Genomic DNA, 18,505 nt, shown 5'->3' with positions numbered 1-18,505 from the left:
TAGTTATCCAAAGTTGTGTGGGAATTGTATAATCATCTAACGTTGGCCCTTTACGTGTAATTTTCACATAAACATTTACACAGCTTCCACTTCACATCAAATCAAAAATTTAATTCAAAGCAAATATTTGGTTAAGTCTGCTAGAACAAACAAACAAACAATGGGAATGTAATTCTTTAAAATTGTTCGAATTATTCAGTTAGGTCAATTTTTTTTTTATATATTTTTTTCCCATAATTTGTTATGACTAAATTATAAGATTTATTAAAGTCATCTATGCCAAAGGTTATTTGCATATACAAATTGGATTCGGATTTAATACATTGGCAATTCTCAGAATATCATAATTCCATCGATTTTAAAATTCCACATTAAATAACGTAACAAATAAATTCATGATAGTCACAAATATGGATGAAGGTTTTTTACTTATTTTCAATGTATGTATGTGTGTATTTATGTATGTATATGCGTAGTCGTATAGTTTATAATATGTATGTGTAACCTTGAGATTTAATCCTCAGAGTATTTGATGCTGGACTCGAATTGTGGCTTTTAATCATATTATGTTGCTTCTTTTATTGTGGATATTTGTTCGGTTAATTTTTCTTATTATTATTTTTTTTATTTTATTTTATTTTATTTTTTTTTGTAATATTTAATGTTGATTACACAACAAATACACTTTTATATTGTAAGCATCATAAAATATCTTTACATGTTTTCTTTACAGATTTCTTAAATGTTTCGATCCATTTAGATAAGGTAACTGATTCTTGTTGTTGTTGGTTTGGTTACAATATTTAGGCTTTTATATTTTCCATCACTCATTGTTACACGAAATTGTGGAATTTATTAAGATACGGTTCGTTAAAGGGGAATATTTGTTTTTTTTCGTTTGATTTTCAAATGTTTGTAGTATATTTTTAGGAGAGCAAATATTTCGATATGAACTTGTCGCTGTGAACATCCGTTGAACAACTACAGCTGAACGAACATACAATGGCAAACATCAAAAATACCACTAGTGGCATATATACATAGTCGTTTTTGTTTTCTCTGCTTCTGATTCTGCTTCTTCTTTATCTTTGCCATTGTTGTTGTCTGTTATTGGCAGTTGTTTCCTGTTGCACAGCAGTGTGAGTTAAAATGCTGATAACATGCCCCCGCATTATACGAAATAGGTACTGACATTTTGGCGCTTAATTTTAAGTTACAGCCGCCTTTAACGTTAACATTCAATGTGTTCGGAATAGGGTTTGAAATCTCTTCGAACGTAGCAACATCATTTGCTCTCTCTGTAGACATATGACTGCTAGCATCTAACATTTACGATTTCTTTTTAATTTATATTCCATATGTCTTGTGCGCACTCTCCCTTGAAAACAGCTGTTCTTGAGCCGCCTTCAAACATTTTCAAGGATACTCTGCAACAAACGTGTTTTCTGTTGTTGTTTTGTTTTGATTTTTTTTTTTACTTGCAAAGATGCCACCTCCATATATTAATTGTTACATATTTATGCATTGCTCTCCAGCTGCTTTTATTTATGCTCGATTGACGTAACATCTACAGAGTGTGCACTTGAACTTTTAACCTGTAGCTTGTTGCAAGAAAAATTGTTCATAGATAAAAATAAGTAAAAACATTGTTAAGCTGAGTCGGAACGATTTTTTTATACCCTCCACCATGACTAGGGCATTTAAAATCGGTCGGAAAACTTAGAGGTTGTAAATTGGCTGCCACTAAGAAACCGAAAGATATACCACATTACGTACCTGATTTAGATAAGGGTATTATGCCTTTGTGCATATGTTTGTAACAGGCAGAAGGAAACAAGATAGTCATATGGTTCCTTTTGAAAATATGCATAGAGTCACTTTCTGAGTCGATTTATGCATATCCGTCCGTCCGCCTCTCTGTCCATGTTAATTTGTGAACAAAGTAAAGGTCCCATTTATGATCCGAATTGGATGAATGTTGGCATAGGTCACTTAGTTGGCCAAAGGATGAACACTATTGAAATTGTTACAAATCGGTTCAGATTTAGATATAGGACCGATTAAATGTAAATGGTGCAAAAGAAATTTGGTATAGCGTACTGAATTGAGTCTAAAATGATGTGTGTTAAATTTCGTGAAAATCGGATCAGTTTTATATATAACTCCATATATTTTCATCCGATTTTATGTAAATGGCGTACCAAAGTCCCTGTATATCATTCGATTTGCACGAAATTTGGCATAGCGTACTGAATTGAGTCTAGAATGGCGGGTGTTAAATTTCGCGAAAATCGGATCAGATTTGGATATAGCTCTGATATATATTTTCGTCCGATTTAATGCTCGAAATTTGGTATAGCGTACTAAATTGAATCTAGAATAATGTGCTAAGCTTCCAAACATATTTTCGTCCGATTTATTGTAATTGGTGTACCAACTCCTAATGCTTGTCCGATTGGCACGATATTGTGCACAACGCATCAAATTGAGACTAGAATGACGTATATTTCGAATGGGTGTCTGATTGAGATTAAATTTTTAATAGTGCTGCATACCGAATAGAGTTTATCAATTTTGCTATAAATCGATTTCCGAATAAATCTGCCCGAATGAAATTAAACTTAGCATAGATTGTAGAAAGCATGGCAGTGGATTACGATTACATATTTAAGTTCATTCAATATCATCTCAATGTTCCTTCGAGGGAACATTGACATGAAATTGTTAGAATACATATCGACGCCTCCGAACCATAGTATGCTAAGTCGACTTAGCATGTTTTCAAGTTCTTTACGTTTTTACATACTACGGCCCATAATTTATATTCCCTGAAATTTTGGTAATCATCGGCCAATCCAAACTAAAGTTATAAACAAAAATGTACTTAGCATGGCACGTACGATTTAATATACTTCCATACTTTGAGAGCTTTTTCTGAAAAACTCATTTTTCAGACTTAGCATACTATGGTTTGGAGGCGTCGATATGTACAATATACCCAAAGTGGTGAAGGGTATCAGTCCGAATTTCCTTACTGTTTTTAACATTAAATTGGGACATAGGTTCGCCTTCGTTCAACCTTAATCACGCCTAAACCGACACATTTCAGGTGTGCTCAAGGTTGAACCTGTATATAGGGGCTATGTGAAAAAGTGGACATTAATTTATGGTTAAAAATGCGCCCAATGCCTTCATAATATCTAAAATGAAGCTAGAAGTATCACAAAACTTGCAATGTTTGAATTTGTATTCCCGCCACCGTTCCCAACACCTAGAAATATTCACAGGAGACCCCTTTCCTGATCAGAATAAAATTCTATGTTTATTTAGCATTGTCCTTCTCGTCTGTTACAAATATTGCCCCTACTCCTAGTTTGGTATTGAAAATGAAAATATTGGTACAAAGTTAAAAGCTTTTTGTGGGGTCTACCCTAATACCCTATATAACGCTGTGAGCTTTTAGCCACTTTATTCATCTTAATCATCTGTAATATAGTATTTTAGGTTCTTCCTATGATAATATTGATTCTTTTTTCAAATGATTGTAGCATATTTTTAGGAGTGCTAATATTTCGATATGAACTTTTGGATGTGAACGACCGTTGAAAAACTATAGTCGAATATACAAAAATGTGGTATTTTGGTTTCACATTATGTAGAAAATCTCCCAACTAAAAAGAAGCAATGTTGGTTCACTTTTTAGGGTAGCCTTCACATAATTGTACCTCTCCAATATTCGGTATTTTGAAGAGATATGTTTTTCCACCTAATCATCAGAAAATAGGTATTTTAGATTTTTATTGGTATATTTTTGGGTACCTCTCAAATTTCCGTATTTGGCGGAGTTTGGACACGTTTTACAATCGCATTTAATATTTTGAATTACCATTGCAAAGAAAATCCTCCCTAAAGGTCCATGTTTTGTATAGCTCCCTTATAACGACACCACCCAATTTTTGTATTTGTGTGAGGTTAGACGCATTCTCCCCTTGGTATTCGGGGGTTCTTGTAGGGAACCCCCAGAAAATGTTCTAAATATGTCTATATTGGTCCAAATTGGTATTAGAGACCCACAAAAGTGGCATCAATTTGAATAATATGTTTGCTCCATATAAAAATGGACCAGACCCGTTTTCGGTTCATAATTTTTACATCGTTCCCATACAAAGGTCCTGCATAATTTTGTCTCTAATTCGCTTCTTCATTTTTCCCAATAAACATCCTACTAGCAGACAACATATTGGTATTAGAGGCCCACAAAAGGTGGCATCAATTTGAATATTCGGTTAATAATTGTTACGTTGTTCCCATACAAAGGTCCTGCATAATTTTGTCGCTAATTCGATTCTTCATTTTTCCCAATAAACAGCCTGCTAGCGGGCAACATACAATGACGTAGTCACCATATGAAGTATCCGACCTTTTCATGAAATTTTGAGGTTATAAAAAGTTCGCCCGACGTACCTATTTTATATGACAATTTTTCAATTTATTTTACTAAACTTCTACCAAGTCCGACAATCGAATCAATGGATATAACCACAAGTAGTCAACTTTTAGATAAGAACGTATGTGTCACATAAAGCAAATCAATAATCGAGGTGATAGTTCAATGGAAAAATTGGATGATACAAAAATGTTTGCTTTTCGATTCGAGAAGCGGGATATGAAGACATGCTATCTCGAAAATAACCTACAATAGTCACAAACAAATATGTAAAAAATCATAATGACATATGGTGATTTTGCCCTTGGGCGTTCTTAATTTCCTTAAGTATATAGAGATGCTGCAAGTTGATATATCATTTTATATTCAATAAAAATAGCTAAAGTATAATTTTTTTTTTAAATAAAAATGTAGTAAATTGCAGTAGGTCTTTTCTGTATTTAAGTATAAAAACGAAATAATTCAGTATGCCTCCTCACAAAACCCTATTTTCCGCATTATATCTCCAAAATCGCAAATATAAATTTTCATTTCTGTTTCTGAAGAAAATACATTCCCAGTGCGGAAAAATTCCCTAACACTGCCAAGGCTGGAGATATTTTATGACGAATATGTTTTTTTTCTACATAAAAGTGCTATTTGCACATATTTTTATATAATAACATTTGTTTTAATCTTATCCGCAATTCACGTGTTTCTTCAGTAAGCAATTGAGAGGGAGAAAGAAAGATAGTGAGAGTAGAATGTAGAGAGAGAATTATAAATAAAAATCAGCTTTCATGTTAAACTATTAACATTTCAAGCTTTCATCAGACCATAGTATAAGAGAACCGTCATACACATTAAAAGGGTACAACAAAAATCACTGTGTATGTGTGTGTATACGATATGTATTGTTTGGCTCGTACAATCGTAATATAGATAATATACAAAGCAACATATACATATATACAATTAACAACAGTCCTTATACATGGTCAAGGCCAGTGAAGGCCAAATGTGTAAAACAGTTTGTATGTATATATGTTCGAGTGTATACGTACATACCTACATATGCTAAAAGCTCTCAAACATACCGATATACATATGTATGTATATTCATTTGAACTTCCTATATTTGAATATTGTCTGCACGTTGACGTGTTTGAGTAAAATAATAAAATAACTCCAGGGCATTTGGCTGGCAAACAACACCCCCTCCCCCTCATACAACGAACTGATGATGTTAATATTTTAAAAATTCAATTGAGATGCATTGCCAAATAATGTTTGCCTATGTGATGTGAGCTGCCACAATTACATTACCAAAATTAAGTGTGTTGAAAACACACATACATATTTATTTCTTAAACATAAATAGATTAGCATTATGTTTGGCATAAAAGTCAGCTAAAGGTTTAAAATTGGAGAAAATTAAAAAAATAATTAGAAGGGGATAAAACTTAGCCATAAGGGCAGCCATGAATTGAATTCGTTCGGGATGCTATGTTTAATTGTTGCATGTTTCCTTTCCATTGGAAAGTTATACAAATTAACATTTCCATTGGAAAGTCTGAAATTGTATAACATAAATATTTTATCAGTATGGGTTTACTTACGACCATGTGTTGTGTTGTTTATGGTGGCTTGATAAATCCATTTGCAAAAAAAAAGAAAATTTAGCAAGCTATCATTTTTACAGACTGCAACGTGAATCCTAATCAATGAACTTAATTTTTATAGACTGTCAAAAACTGTTCAAATGAATTAATTCGTTACCGACGTTCGCTTTAAGGAGAAGATCAAAACCGGCCATTTCCTCACAGAACATTGGTACTGTGCGTAAACTAATAATGCAATATCTTCAGTTGGCATACCGTGAAATAAGGACATCCTTGGGTATTTTTCCCCACCTGCATACATACGATATTTCAGGAACATCTTGGCGCCAAAAATTTTTGTTCTTATTGTATCCCGCAAAATTTGAGAATTGCTCGAAATACTTGAATCGATTGGTACATAAACATTTGGGCGGATGTGATCATAGTTCTTTAAAAGAAGTGTATAAAATCATCGCAGGTGAAGGATCATGAAACTATGCTGTGGAGGACCTCGAAGGCGAGCCAAATTCCAAGAAATTTGCTGGTGGATGGAGCACTTCGAAGCTTCTGGACGGCAGTTTCTAGTACAACAGTGGAGACGTTGCTCCTGCTCCATGAAGTTTTCTGAGAAATTCTAAAACAAGAGATGCTCCCACACATTGCTGACTTATTTTTTTTCGCACATTAAGATAGCTGGGTAGTCAACGATTTACGACACCAGAACCGGAAAACGGTTCTCCGGTTCTTTTTTTGATTTTTTCCGAATCATCGCAGGTGACGCATCATGAAACTTTGCTGGGGAGGTCTTCGAAGACATGATAAATTCCACAAAAGTTGCTGGTGGATGGAACACCTCGAAGCTTCTGGTCGCCTATTTCGTGGACAAAACTGCTCACGTGGCTCTTGTTCCATGAAGTCTTCGGAGAAATTCGAAAACGAACAAGAGACGCTCCCACACATTGCTGACTTGTTTTTATTTTCGCACATTAAGAATTCTGGGTAGTCAACGATTTCCGACGCCCGAAAGTTGCTATTGAAGTACTCGGAAAACTTCCAGAAGAGTTCTCCGGTTCAATTTTCGACTTTTTGAAATTTTCTCACAATTCTGCTTAAACAGACGACTTTTTGACCTGCCAAAAGGTGAAATTGATGGATATATTTATTCTTGCATATCCAAGATAAAATGGGTAGTCAAAAATTTCCGTTGCCAGAAGATGCTGCTTTGGCGATCAGAAACCACATTTTGATCGGAGTCGAGAAAATGTTTCAACCATTCGTTTACGGACATTAAAAAAGTGTATAAATCGTGAAAACATAAAACAATATTTGATAATAACAAAACAAGTGCAAATAAGGCTTGTATGGCGAACTTTTTGTAACCTCTACCATAAGGTGTACTTTCAAAATTCCATGAAGAGTTCGGGTGTGGTGACTATGTCATTGTAAATTGTCCGCTAGTATGCTATTTATTTGGGAAACTGAAGAACCGAATTACAGACAAAATTATGCCTGACCTTTGCATGGAAATGATGTAAAAATTATGAACCGCAAATGGGTCTGCTCCGCTTTTATAATGAGGAAACATATTTCTCAGATTACAGACACTTCAGCGGGCCTCTAATACCTTAAAGGTACACAATTTGGACGGAATCTTTAGAAGGGGGCTATTGTCCATACATAGAAAATGTAGAAAATTTTCTCTATGAATGAGTTTTACCCTACAAGAATACCAAATTACAGCCACTATGTCATGGGCAGAATGTCGTTACAAGGAATCTTTACCAAAGTATGGATCAGTATTATAAAAACTGGGCAAATATTTGATCCATAAAATATAAAAAAAAATATAAAATTGATCCATAAAATTTATTTTTTTTTAAATGTTTTTGATTCATTTGGCCGTTCATCATAAATACATCCATTCACAATATTTGGTCAGAACACTGTCCGCATGGAAAATTTGTGATGGTCGGCTGATAATTGTGATGTCCAAAGCGACTAGGAAACCATATAAAAATAAAGCTTTCAGTCCATTTGCGAATAATCGCCGACATATCATCTAATCATCATCGAACATTATAGGCTTCGTTTTGACCGGAACCTCAAGTAAAAACTCCTAACCATTAGCGCTACATTTCCGACCTCTCTATGTTACTGGTAATACTATACAATATCAAAATACGTAGACCACCTTAAATATTTACGTATAATTCCCTTATCCGAGTACATACAGCCATGTAATGGGTATAAAAGTCAACCACTCCTCTTGGATATACTATCAACTTCTCCAGTCTCTAGAGTGCAAAATTTGTCAATTTTCACACAAAAGTCCGGGTTCATCCGGAAATATTGACCGATCTTTATCAAAACAGGCACGATTATTCTTTGATCAGAATAAAAATTCTCGATCAGAATAAAAATTCTATGATGATTTAGCTTTGTCCGTCTGTCTACTGGTCCTTGTTTGGTATTGAAAATTGACTATATGGGTTCACTTATTAGGTTAGCCTCCATATAAAGCTTTTAACTTTTAGCCACGTTATTCAACTTACATAGCTGAATTTGGTATTGTGGGTTCTCATTATGTGGAAAATCTTCCGACTAAAAATAATCAATATTGGTTCACTTTTTAGGAAAGCCCTCATATTATTGTTTCTCTCCAATATTCGGTATATTGAAGAGGTACAATTTTCAGCCTAATCACCTGTAATTTGGTATTTTAGATTTTCACTGGGTACAAAATCGCCCTACTAAAAATTCTAAATATTGGTCCACTTTTTATGATAGCCACAGTATCTCCCACATTTCGGTAGATGGTGGAGTTTGGACACGTTTTACAACCGCATTGACTCTAATTTGATATTTTTAATTCCCATTGGGTAGAAAACCTACCTACTAAAATGATCAGTATTGGAGAATGTTTCATTTTTTTTAAAATTTACGTCAGTTTTTAAACACACCTCGTATTTTCTATAAAATACTGTGGTCTCATAGGTATCTACACGATATTCGCCACCTACCTTTGCATTTGTTTACTGGCTTATTCTAGCCTTTCAACATGTTATCGTACATTCATTTACACTGTAATGCTTTTGGCTTGGACGATAGTACCCGTAATAGTGACCTTGACCACGACTATCGATTTCTTATTCCATTGAACGATGTCGGCTATGATGGATTTTGTCAGCGAATGTCCAATATTCCAATGGGGTATTGAATGAAAGTTCATCATCGTTGACACATGTTATTTTCTTGTTTTTTGGTATATTGCGATTTTAGTGTGAACCAGTCAGATGACTGTGACACATGGTATTCCACACGATTTTACCGAACATTTCGTGGGGGGTGATTGGGGTTAGGTTAAATGGTGGGAATTCAGATTAAAAATGCAAAAATGAAAGACGTTCGTAACCGTTGCTACATTGCATTTCGTTTAATTAAACAACACACACACACACATGCAAACACAACCTAATGGATGATTTAAAAGGGATTAAATATACACAAAGATTAAATTGGATGAAAATCTTAAAATACCATATAATTTAATTGAGCAGTTCAAATATTGAATAACGAGAAACAAGGACAAATTTTCTTATGTGGGCTATCACAACAATTACCGCTAACGGTATTAGGATACTCTACAAAAGGGATGAGCTCATAAGGGACTATTATATATATCTTAAATATTTTCAAAATTTTTCAATCAAGTTTTTCTATTGCGATTAAGACACCGCCAACACTTAGATGTCAACTGCGGCGACGAAAATAGTTGATCACCATTTTTTTATGTCCACGATAGGCCGGTATTAGGCTGTACATCGGCCCATCAATACCATGTTTCAGTCGATCAAAAGGCGCACATTTCTCCGAAAACTTCAGGAGCTATTTGTGGTGTATCACATATCACATATATCTTAAATCACATATATCTGAAAAAGATAGTCTACTTTGATTCTAGAGAACTTGTACAGACGGCCACAAAAATTTAAGGATCTTCAATTTAAAGAAATCCTGCTATAGATAACATATGCGAATATTTATCATCAAAAATTGTTTTATTGTTTTCCAAATTATTATCCATCATGATCTGAAAATTTTTTCGATGCGCTCATACAAATTATCGACGATTTTTTTCTTTCGGATTGAGACACTCATCAAAATTTATTGGCGACGAAAATGATCAGGTGCCAAGTTAGAGCTGTACGGCGGATGATCACTTAATTTCATCTTTTGGACGGGCGCTAATTGGAGCCGATTGTCGAGGTAAGTGATGATTCGTATTTTTTTTTTTTTTTTTTTTGTTTCGTTTTTCTCCGATGATTCAGAAAACAAATAGTGATATACCTCTCACAATTGAGCCTTATACGTTGCTCAAACGGAACCAACACTTAGCCACATACCCTAATTCAGCGAAAAAAAAAGAGGAGACCATTTGTTTTGCTCGTGTTATAAATATATTTTGATCGTGATCGCATATTTTCTTTTTATTTTTTTGCCAGGAATATGCACGCTAAGGGGGCAACGCCAAACGTCCAGACAAGGTCCGCCGACATATGGGCGCCCAGATACCCATGCTACCACAGACATTCGATCTGGTTTATAAACGAAACGAATCCCACAGGACTTCACTCTATATATCTTCACTGTTCAGTTCATGATTCTCGAAATGCTGGCACAAACCTCTAATCGGTTAAGAGAATGCAAATATCGAAAAATATTGTCCAGGTTTGGAATATAGATCAGCAGAAAGTTTGACTTCAGTTAGCCCCGTCCGACTACACTGCTTCTGACCATTGTAATTTGTAAATACAGGCCACAATTATGGATAATCTTCAAGAAATTGTGCATGTAGGACCAGTTCTGGCCATTTAGGACCCCTCTTGTTTTTGGTAAAGATCGGTTAATATTTAGGGGATGAAACTTAACTTTTAATTTTTATTAATTTTTATTGGGATTTTACATGGAGGAGGGAGTCGGGCCCAATAAGAAGCATTTATGTTTTGATAGAGATCGGTCAATAATTAGCGAGTCAAATGGACCCAGATTTTTGTGTAAATAATGACAACATTTGTATTCTATAGCGTATTTATTTACTCCTGAAGCTGATCGCTTTGAAATTTTCTATGTAGTTCCAGTTATGGTCAAGGACAACGCCAATAATTATCGGTGATGATCAGATAATAATTTTGGGGTGAAGTGGACCGAAAACTTATTTTGTGTGTGTGTCTGTTTTTTTAGTCGATCTATGGGCCACAATTATAATCCGAACATCACAACACAACCGACGGTTTAGGGAATCTGGACAAGTAATTAGAAGGGCTGAGCAGAATATTAGTAATATTCGGAAAATATGTCAGTTTTAGGAGAAGGTGCTGTTGACCTCTAATCGGACAAAAAATATTGTCCAGGCTTGGAATAAACATCCGCAGAAAGTTAGAGTACCGTGGTATGGGCAGGGTATTGTATGATCGACCCCGTTCGACTATACTGCTCCGCTCACTGGTTTTATTTATATAACGTCTATCTTCTACGACGAGCAATACAAATGGTGTAGGGTTTCCCACCCACAAACGGAAATTTGTTTGTTGGGTAATATGTCAATCACTTACTAATCACCGCAAAGTGATTTTTATTAGGAAACTTATGGATCCAGTATGTTGTAGTTCTAACCTGAATAACTGATATATATATATATATATATATTAATCGATTGACCCACCTCTCATGTGGTTATCACTCCTCTCACTTATTTCACTGATAAACAATATGTTTTGACAATTTCAAATTTCGTGACAAGGGCAGAAAGGTGCGACCTTTAAATGGATTTCAAACACTGTGCAACAAATTATTTGAAGTAGATTTATTGGTTCTAAACCGAATAGAGTAAAAAAATGTTTGATATGTTTTACTATAGTTTAGATAAAGATATGTTCACAGACTAGAGATTTCCGTAAATTATTTTTTCTCACAGCATATAATAATTTAAGAAATGACGAATTTTTGTATGTGGCCTGCCTTCAACATGCTAATTTTTCAAAATGCTAATTTTTGGTTTATTCCATGATAATTATGAGGAGCTTTGATCTACAACCAACTCCCTATTTAAGTACACAACTTTTATCGAATAAAATCAATTCAATTTTTCAACGAAAAAGGGTCTTTTCGTTTTGATCGTTACTAGAACCGGCTGATTTCAAACTATATTTGTCGATTAGTGTAAGGTCTGATTAAAACAAACAGATAATTGTTAAATTATTGACACATCGAACTATAATATCTCCATGCGTAATGATAATTGTGTCAAGTCATTGAGGTCGGGCCAATGGCAAAACTTTCGATAAAATGTTGTGTTTTATTTAAACAAATAAACAAAACAATGATTTTGAAAATTGAAAGTAATATCAAACGGGTTTCGTTATTTGGTAAATAATTCATTGGAATTGCATAGATATAAAATGTAAAACCGATTTAAGGGGACTCCCCATTCTCGGTTTCAAAAAAATTAATTTTGTATTTTGATTTAATTCGAATCTACATTAATTCAAGAATGCCCCTATGGAATTTCAAGTGAAAATCTCAACAAATCTTGAAGATATAGCCGATTAATTGTGCTGGCATCAAGTGACGACAAGAGGGCTTCTCAAACTTTAAACGCATTTTTCTCCAAACAGCGTTTAGCGAATGGCGGACACGATAACTCAAAAAATAATGATCCGATCGATTCCAAATTTAGGGACGTTTCTCTGTGAGTGTATAGCTATCGTATGAACTAGGATAAATCCCATCGGTCAACATCTTCCTTACTTTTTAACATGGTTTGTGGTACAATATAGGCGATTTTTCGAAAATAGGACCGCCATTTTGTTGATTTTGACCGATTTTCGGATTCCGATGTTCCAGTCAGGAGTTATCATGCCCGCCATCAAAGAGGACATTAAATTTGCTTTCATCAACAAAAATAACAGATTTCGGAAATGCAAAATCTTTTCTAACAGCCTGTTTTTGTAAAATTCCAAACGAACGAATTCGAGTGACTTACGACCAAACTCCTTGGTTTTGAAAAATATGTCATTTATTTTTGTTTTGAATCAGAAAACATCTATAAACATAAATAATGGTTTGGTCGTAAGTCACTCGAATTCTTTCGTTTGGAATTTTACAAAAACATGCTGTAAGTGTTTCTGAACGAACTAAAATCGTATTTTCCGGTTTTTAGGGTTTACGAATTTTCAATGGAACTCTACCTGGAAGACCATTCTTACGCAGAATTCGTCGAATTTTTCTGGGATGTATTAGGTTGAGGGGAAAAATCCTTTATTTCTATGTGAACTATAGGATTTTATTTAACTCGCTTCGGAATGTCCAATTTGGGTCAAATATGCACCGTTTTGTTATATGATTTGTTGCCATTTTAAAAGTAACTTCATTATGCCTCTCTCATAGAAGTCCTGCTCTCTATTTGCAAAATACTCTAGTAGTCACTTTTCATAGATACCAATTTTTATCATAATCGCTTGGTGCCAAGTCCAAACTGTATGGCGGATGCATTAAAAATTCCCAACCATGCTCCCCAAATTTCTGGCGAGTCATTGTAGATGTGTGTGGCCAGCGTTGTACTGGTGGAACACAACACCTCTCCTGTTGGCCAATTCTGGCTGTTTCTGATCAATTACTATCTTCAAACGGGCTAGTTGTTGACAGTAGAGATCAGAATTTAGCATTTGGCCATATGGGATCAACATATAATAAAAATAATCCCCTTCCCATCCCACCAAATGCATAGCAGAACCTTCCTGGCCGATTGTCATGGTTTGGCCACCGTTTTAGTTGCTTCACCGCTCTTTGACCACGATCGTTTTCGCATTTCGTTTGATTCATTTCTTATCTCCAGTCACAATCCGCTTATGAAATGGGTCTATATTATTCCGTTTGGCCAAGGCTTCGCAGATGGAAATTCGATCCATTCAGTTAATTGGATTGACACCCAAACATCGAGCTTCTGTTTGAATCCAGCTTTGTGTAAATGGTTTAAAACAGTTTTATGGTCGATTTTTAGCTCCTGGGCGATGTTACGACTGCTAACATGCCGATCAACTTCGATAATTTCACCGATTTTATCGACATTTTCGAATGGATTTCTTTTTCACCAACCTAATATTTCTTATTTTTCTGCGATATCAGCAAGTTTAGGTGCAAGTAGATCGGTCACAATATTCGTCTTCTATATTTAATATTGTTTTTATACCCTACACAACTATGTTGTCAGGGTATTATAGCTTTGTGTAGCCCCATTGGCCCTAGACCCACCTTCAAGTATCGTCGTATCTCGACTAGCTGAGTCGATCTAGACATGTGTTTCCATCCGTCCGTCCGTCTGTCCATTATAATTTGTAAACACGATACTGGCCACAGTTATGGACCAATCTTGACGACATTTTGCATGTAGGATGGGTTCTTAGGGGATGAAATGAACCAACAACTTAATTTTTGTCCGTTTTTCTGGTCTCTCCAGAGGTCGCAATTATGGCCCAAATTTACACGGAGAAGGGGATCGGGCAAAAGAAGAAGCATGCCATTATTTAGCGGGTCAAATGGCCCCTGACTTTTGTGTGAAAAATGACAAAATTTGATTGATTGATTTTTTTTGTAATTCCCTGTTTTTGACCACAAACCAAATTAGAAAATAAGAAAAACTCGACCAATCACCTCATGCGATAGCTATTTAGATCCAGAATAACGTATTAACATTTGGATTGGAATGGACTATTTGATTTTGAGTTATCGGTCCGCCATTCGTAAAAACACTGTTTCGAGAGAAGCGCTCTCGCCCCCACTTGATACTGAGACAGTAAATCGTTTCCCTTAATATACAACTTCTCAAATATCGAGGATTAACCGGAATCGGTTAAATTTACTGAACCCAATTTATGATATTATTGATTTCTTTTTAGCATGCTTCTGCTATTGTACTTACCTTTTTTGTATTGAATCCCAAAAATGATAATTTTCGGACATTATTGTCGCCAGATGAACCCTGGCCACTGAAACTCATGTTGATGGTATTTTTTCTTCTTCTTCTTTATATTACTGTGATATATAATGGACTACGACGACGTTTATGGACATGTAGCTGTAAATAAAGAAAAAAGTAACAAATAAAGCATGAATAAATCACTTATAAAGAAATCATTTGCAGTTAGTTTTAATAAAACGGTACATCATTGTAAGTGCTTGTGTAATAACAACAATAGCAACAACAACAACAATAATGACAACAACAATAAAAAAATAATAAAAAACAAATTCATGAACAATAATGCCATTTAATTAAAGTCACGCATGTCTTTTGTCACGCAAATAAACGTGATATAAAATGATGATGAATCCATATCATCACAATTGTCTCATCATCATTATCATCACCGCCACCATCAATTCTGTTTGTGTAAACATTTGGCTAACTTTCATCTTCATTAGAGACACTGTTCTACATGCAAACAGACAGACGATAACGTCATCACTGGAAGCCCTCATAACGAGCAATGATCACCATCATCATCATCGTGGTGATCGTCATAGTCATCATTGTTATTGCCAATTAATAAAAGCACGAGACTTGTTTCCCTATTTAATCAATTAAGCCCACTCATTGTTCAGAACTTTTTTGTTTTTGTTGTATTCTTCTTTTTTGATATATTCTAGTTTGTCTGGCTGTATAGAATCAAATAAAATTTACCGATTGCCTGCATGATCGATAATAGTTCGTTCCTATATACGGTTCGGTAATGGGTTGGATTGTTGATGGGTCGGACATACATAGCCAACTTTATTCGTTTGTCAGGCATTCGTTCACACTGTGAGCGACACTGTCACAAATAATGAATTGAGTTTAATTTATTGCTGGTGTTAATAGTCGAGCTGGGAATGTGTTTTTTTTTCTTTCGAGTAATAATAATTTCACAATTTCAAACAATAAATGACATTTCAAAAAAATAATTGGGAAGGAAATATTCCATTATTTACTTAAAAATAGCAGAAACACAACCAGACACACACATATATAGATATGCAATTATTTATACATTAATAATTAAAATACGTCTGTTTCGGGGTGCTAAAGTAAATGCAAGATTCCAAATATAATTCGAAAATAGGTGTATGTTTTTATTTTTGAAATTTGTAAGTTGTAAGTTTTTTTTTTGAAATTTGTAAGAAATTTTTGTAAGTTGTAAGTTTTAAAAAAAAATGCATCGATGTGTAATTTGATCCCAATTGTTTAAAACGTCTCCGTATGAAAGCAAGGTATTTTATATTTTATATGAAATAATGGTGTTATTATACCCTACACAACTATGTTGTCAGGGTATTATAGCTTTGTGCAGCCCCAAAAGTTTGTAACGCCGCGAAATATTGGTCCTAGACCCACCTTTAAGTATACCGATCGTCATATCTCGACTAGCTGAGTCGATCTAGACATGTGTGTCTGTCCGTCTGTCCATTATAATTTGTAAACACGATACAGACCACAGTTATGGACCAATCTTCACGAAATTTTGCATGTATAATGGGTTCTGGCCAATGAAGACCCCTATTGGTTTTGGGAAAGATCGGTTAATATTTAGGGGATACTAATTTTTTTCGGTTTTTCTGGTCGCTCCAGAGGCCGTAATAATGGCCCGAACTTCGTGAAATTTTGCATGGAGAAGGGGATCGGGCCAAAGAATAAGCATGCCTGTTTTGATAAAGATCGGATGGAACCTAACTTTTGTGTGAAAAAGTACAAAATTTGTACTCTATAGCATATATATTTACCACTGAAGGACATATACCCGATAAGTTGATATTATATCCAAGAGGAGTGGTTGACCTTTAAATTAAGACCAATTATATTGTTGCATGTGCTCGGATGTGGGAGTTACAACTAAATATTTACAGGTATCTCCGTATTCGTATATTATTTAGTAACCCATTATCACTCTAGAGAGCGGAACTATAACGCTGATCGCTTTGAAATGTTCCATGAGGTTCCGGGTATGGTCAAGAACAACGCCTATCATTTTCGGTGATGATCTGATAATAATTTTGGAATGAAGTGGACCGAAAACTTAATTTTTTGTGTTATTTTCGAGTCGATCTATAGACCACAAATGAAAGCCGAACATCACAATGCAACCCACGGTGAAGGGAATCTGGACAATAGCTGTATTGAATACTCGTAATATTCGGAAAATATGTCAGTTTGAGGAAGAGGTGCTGTTTACCTCTAATCGGGCAAGAGGGTGCAACAAATATCACGAAATATTGTCCAGGCTCGGAATAAACATCCGCAGAAAATTTGAGTTCCGTGGTAGTTGTGTAGGGTATCGTATGGTCGGCCCCGTCCGACTATACTGCTCCGCTCACTGGTTTTTACATTTAAATTTTATTGTTTGATTTGACGAACGAAGCCGACAATTTTGGGTATAAAGTGGCGAGCAAGACAGAACGAATAATGGTACATTTTCGACTAGAAATAAAATAAAAATTTTTCTTGTTAAGATATTTCAAGAAAATTAGCATGTTTATTCACTATTTGTTAGATTATACCATGGAGACTTTTCTTAAAAACAACAAAAAGTGGACCCATATTGACGACGCATGGTAGGGTGGAACATCCCCAAAATACTGCAATTTAGAGGTCACAGTTACCTAAAGCCATTACCCACGAACCCAGGTTTTATTTCGGTTTGTTGGGTGAAAGCTGCTGGTTCAATATGAAAATTGTCATTGCAGAAAAATAAAATATCGATGAGTACGTCCCTGGAGGCGATACCCACCAGGTGCTAATTGAGTACTGATATAATTCATTCTCAAACCTCAGTTTCTAGTTTTTTATTTCGATATCCTACGAACGCGGAAAACGTTTGATAACAATTTTAATATAAATAAGTGAAACCAGTAAGTAAAGTGGTAAAGTCGGACTGGGCCGACTATATGATACCCTTCACCACTTTGGGTATATTCAACATATGTATCCTAAAATACGTCGATTTTTCGAAGGAAAATTGACATGAAATTGAACAAACTTAAATATGTGATCTTTATCTATATCTGAACCGACTAACATCAATCCCTACACATGTCGTTCTGCAACCTATGCTAAATTTTGTAAACCGATTTAAAGCAAACTTGACACACACGCTATTCGGTATGCTGCCCTGTTTATAGTTTAATCTCAATCAGACACTCATTGATTATTTGGTGTACATTTAACATCTGAACCGATTTCAAGGAAACCTATCGGAGATTAATTTATATTAACTTCAGTACATTGTGTCAATGGGCCTAGCTATGGATCTTTAGTGCACCATTTACTTAAATTGGACGGAAATATATAAAGAGGTGTATGTAAATCTGAACCGATTTTCACGAAACTCTGCACACATCATTCTATATTTAATTCAGTGCGCTATCCCAAAATCGAAAGATATATGGG

General features: G+C 34.9%; 1 protein-coding gene across 2 annotated transcripts in view; it reads right to left on the bottom strand.

Moving 5' to 3' along the window:
• LOC133338792 (anion exchange protein 2) overlaps window positions 1–15,090 on the bottom strand; it is a 47,890-nt gene extending 32,800 nt beyond the window's left edge. For both annotated transcript variants that reach the window (XM_061546900.1, XM_061546899.1), the window contains exon 1: window positions 15,005–15,090. In XM_061546900.1, the coding sequence (XP_061402884.1) occupies window positions 15,005–15,082 (78 nt within the window). In that variant the 5' untranslated portion in view covers window positions 15,083–15,090. The remainder of the gene's footprint in view (window positions 1–15,004) is intronic.
• Between the last annotated feature and the right edge of the window lie 3,415 nt (window positions 15,091–18,505).

This window comes from Musca vetustissima, unplaced genomic scaffold (assembly GCF_032173495.1).
Source record: "Musca vetustissima isolate MV318-11 ecotype Yass unplaced genomic scaffold, APGP_CSIRO_Mvet_v1 utg19289, whole genome shotgun sequence".
Taxonomy (NCBI): domain Eukaryota; kingdom Metazoa; phylum Arthropoda; class Insecta; order Diptera; family Muscidae; genus Musca; species Musca vetustissima.
This window is presented reverse-complemented; position numbering and strand designations above follow the sequence as displayed.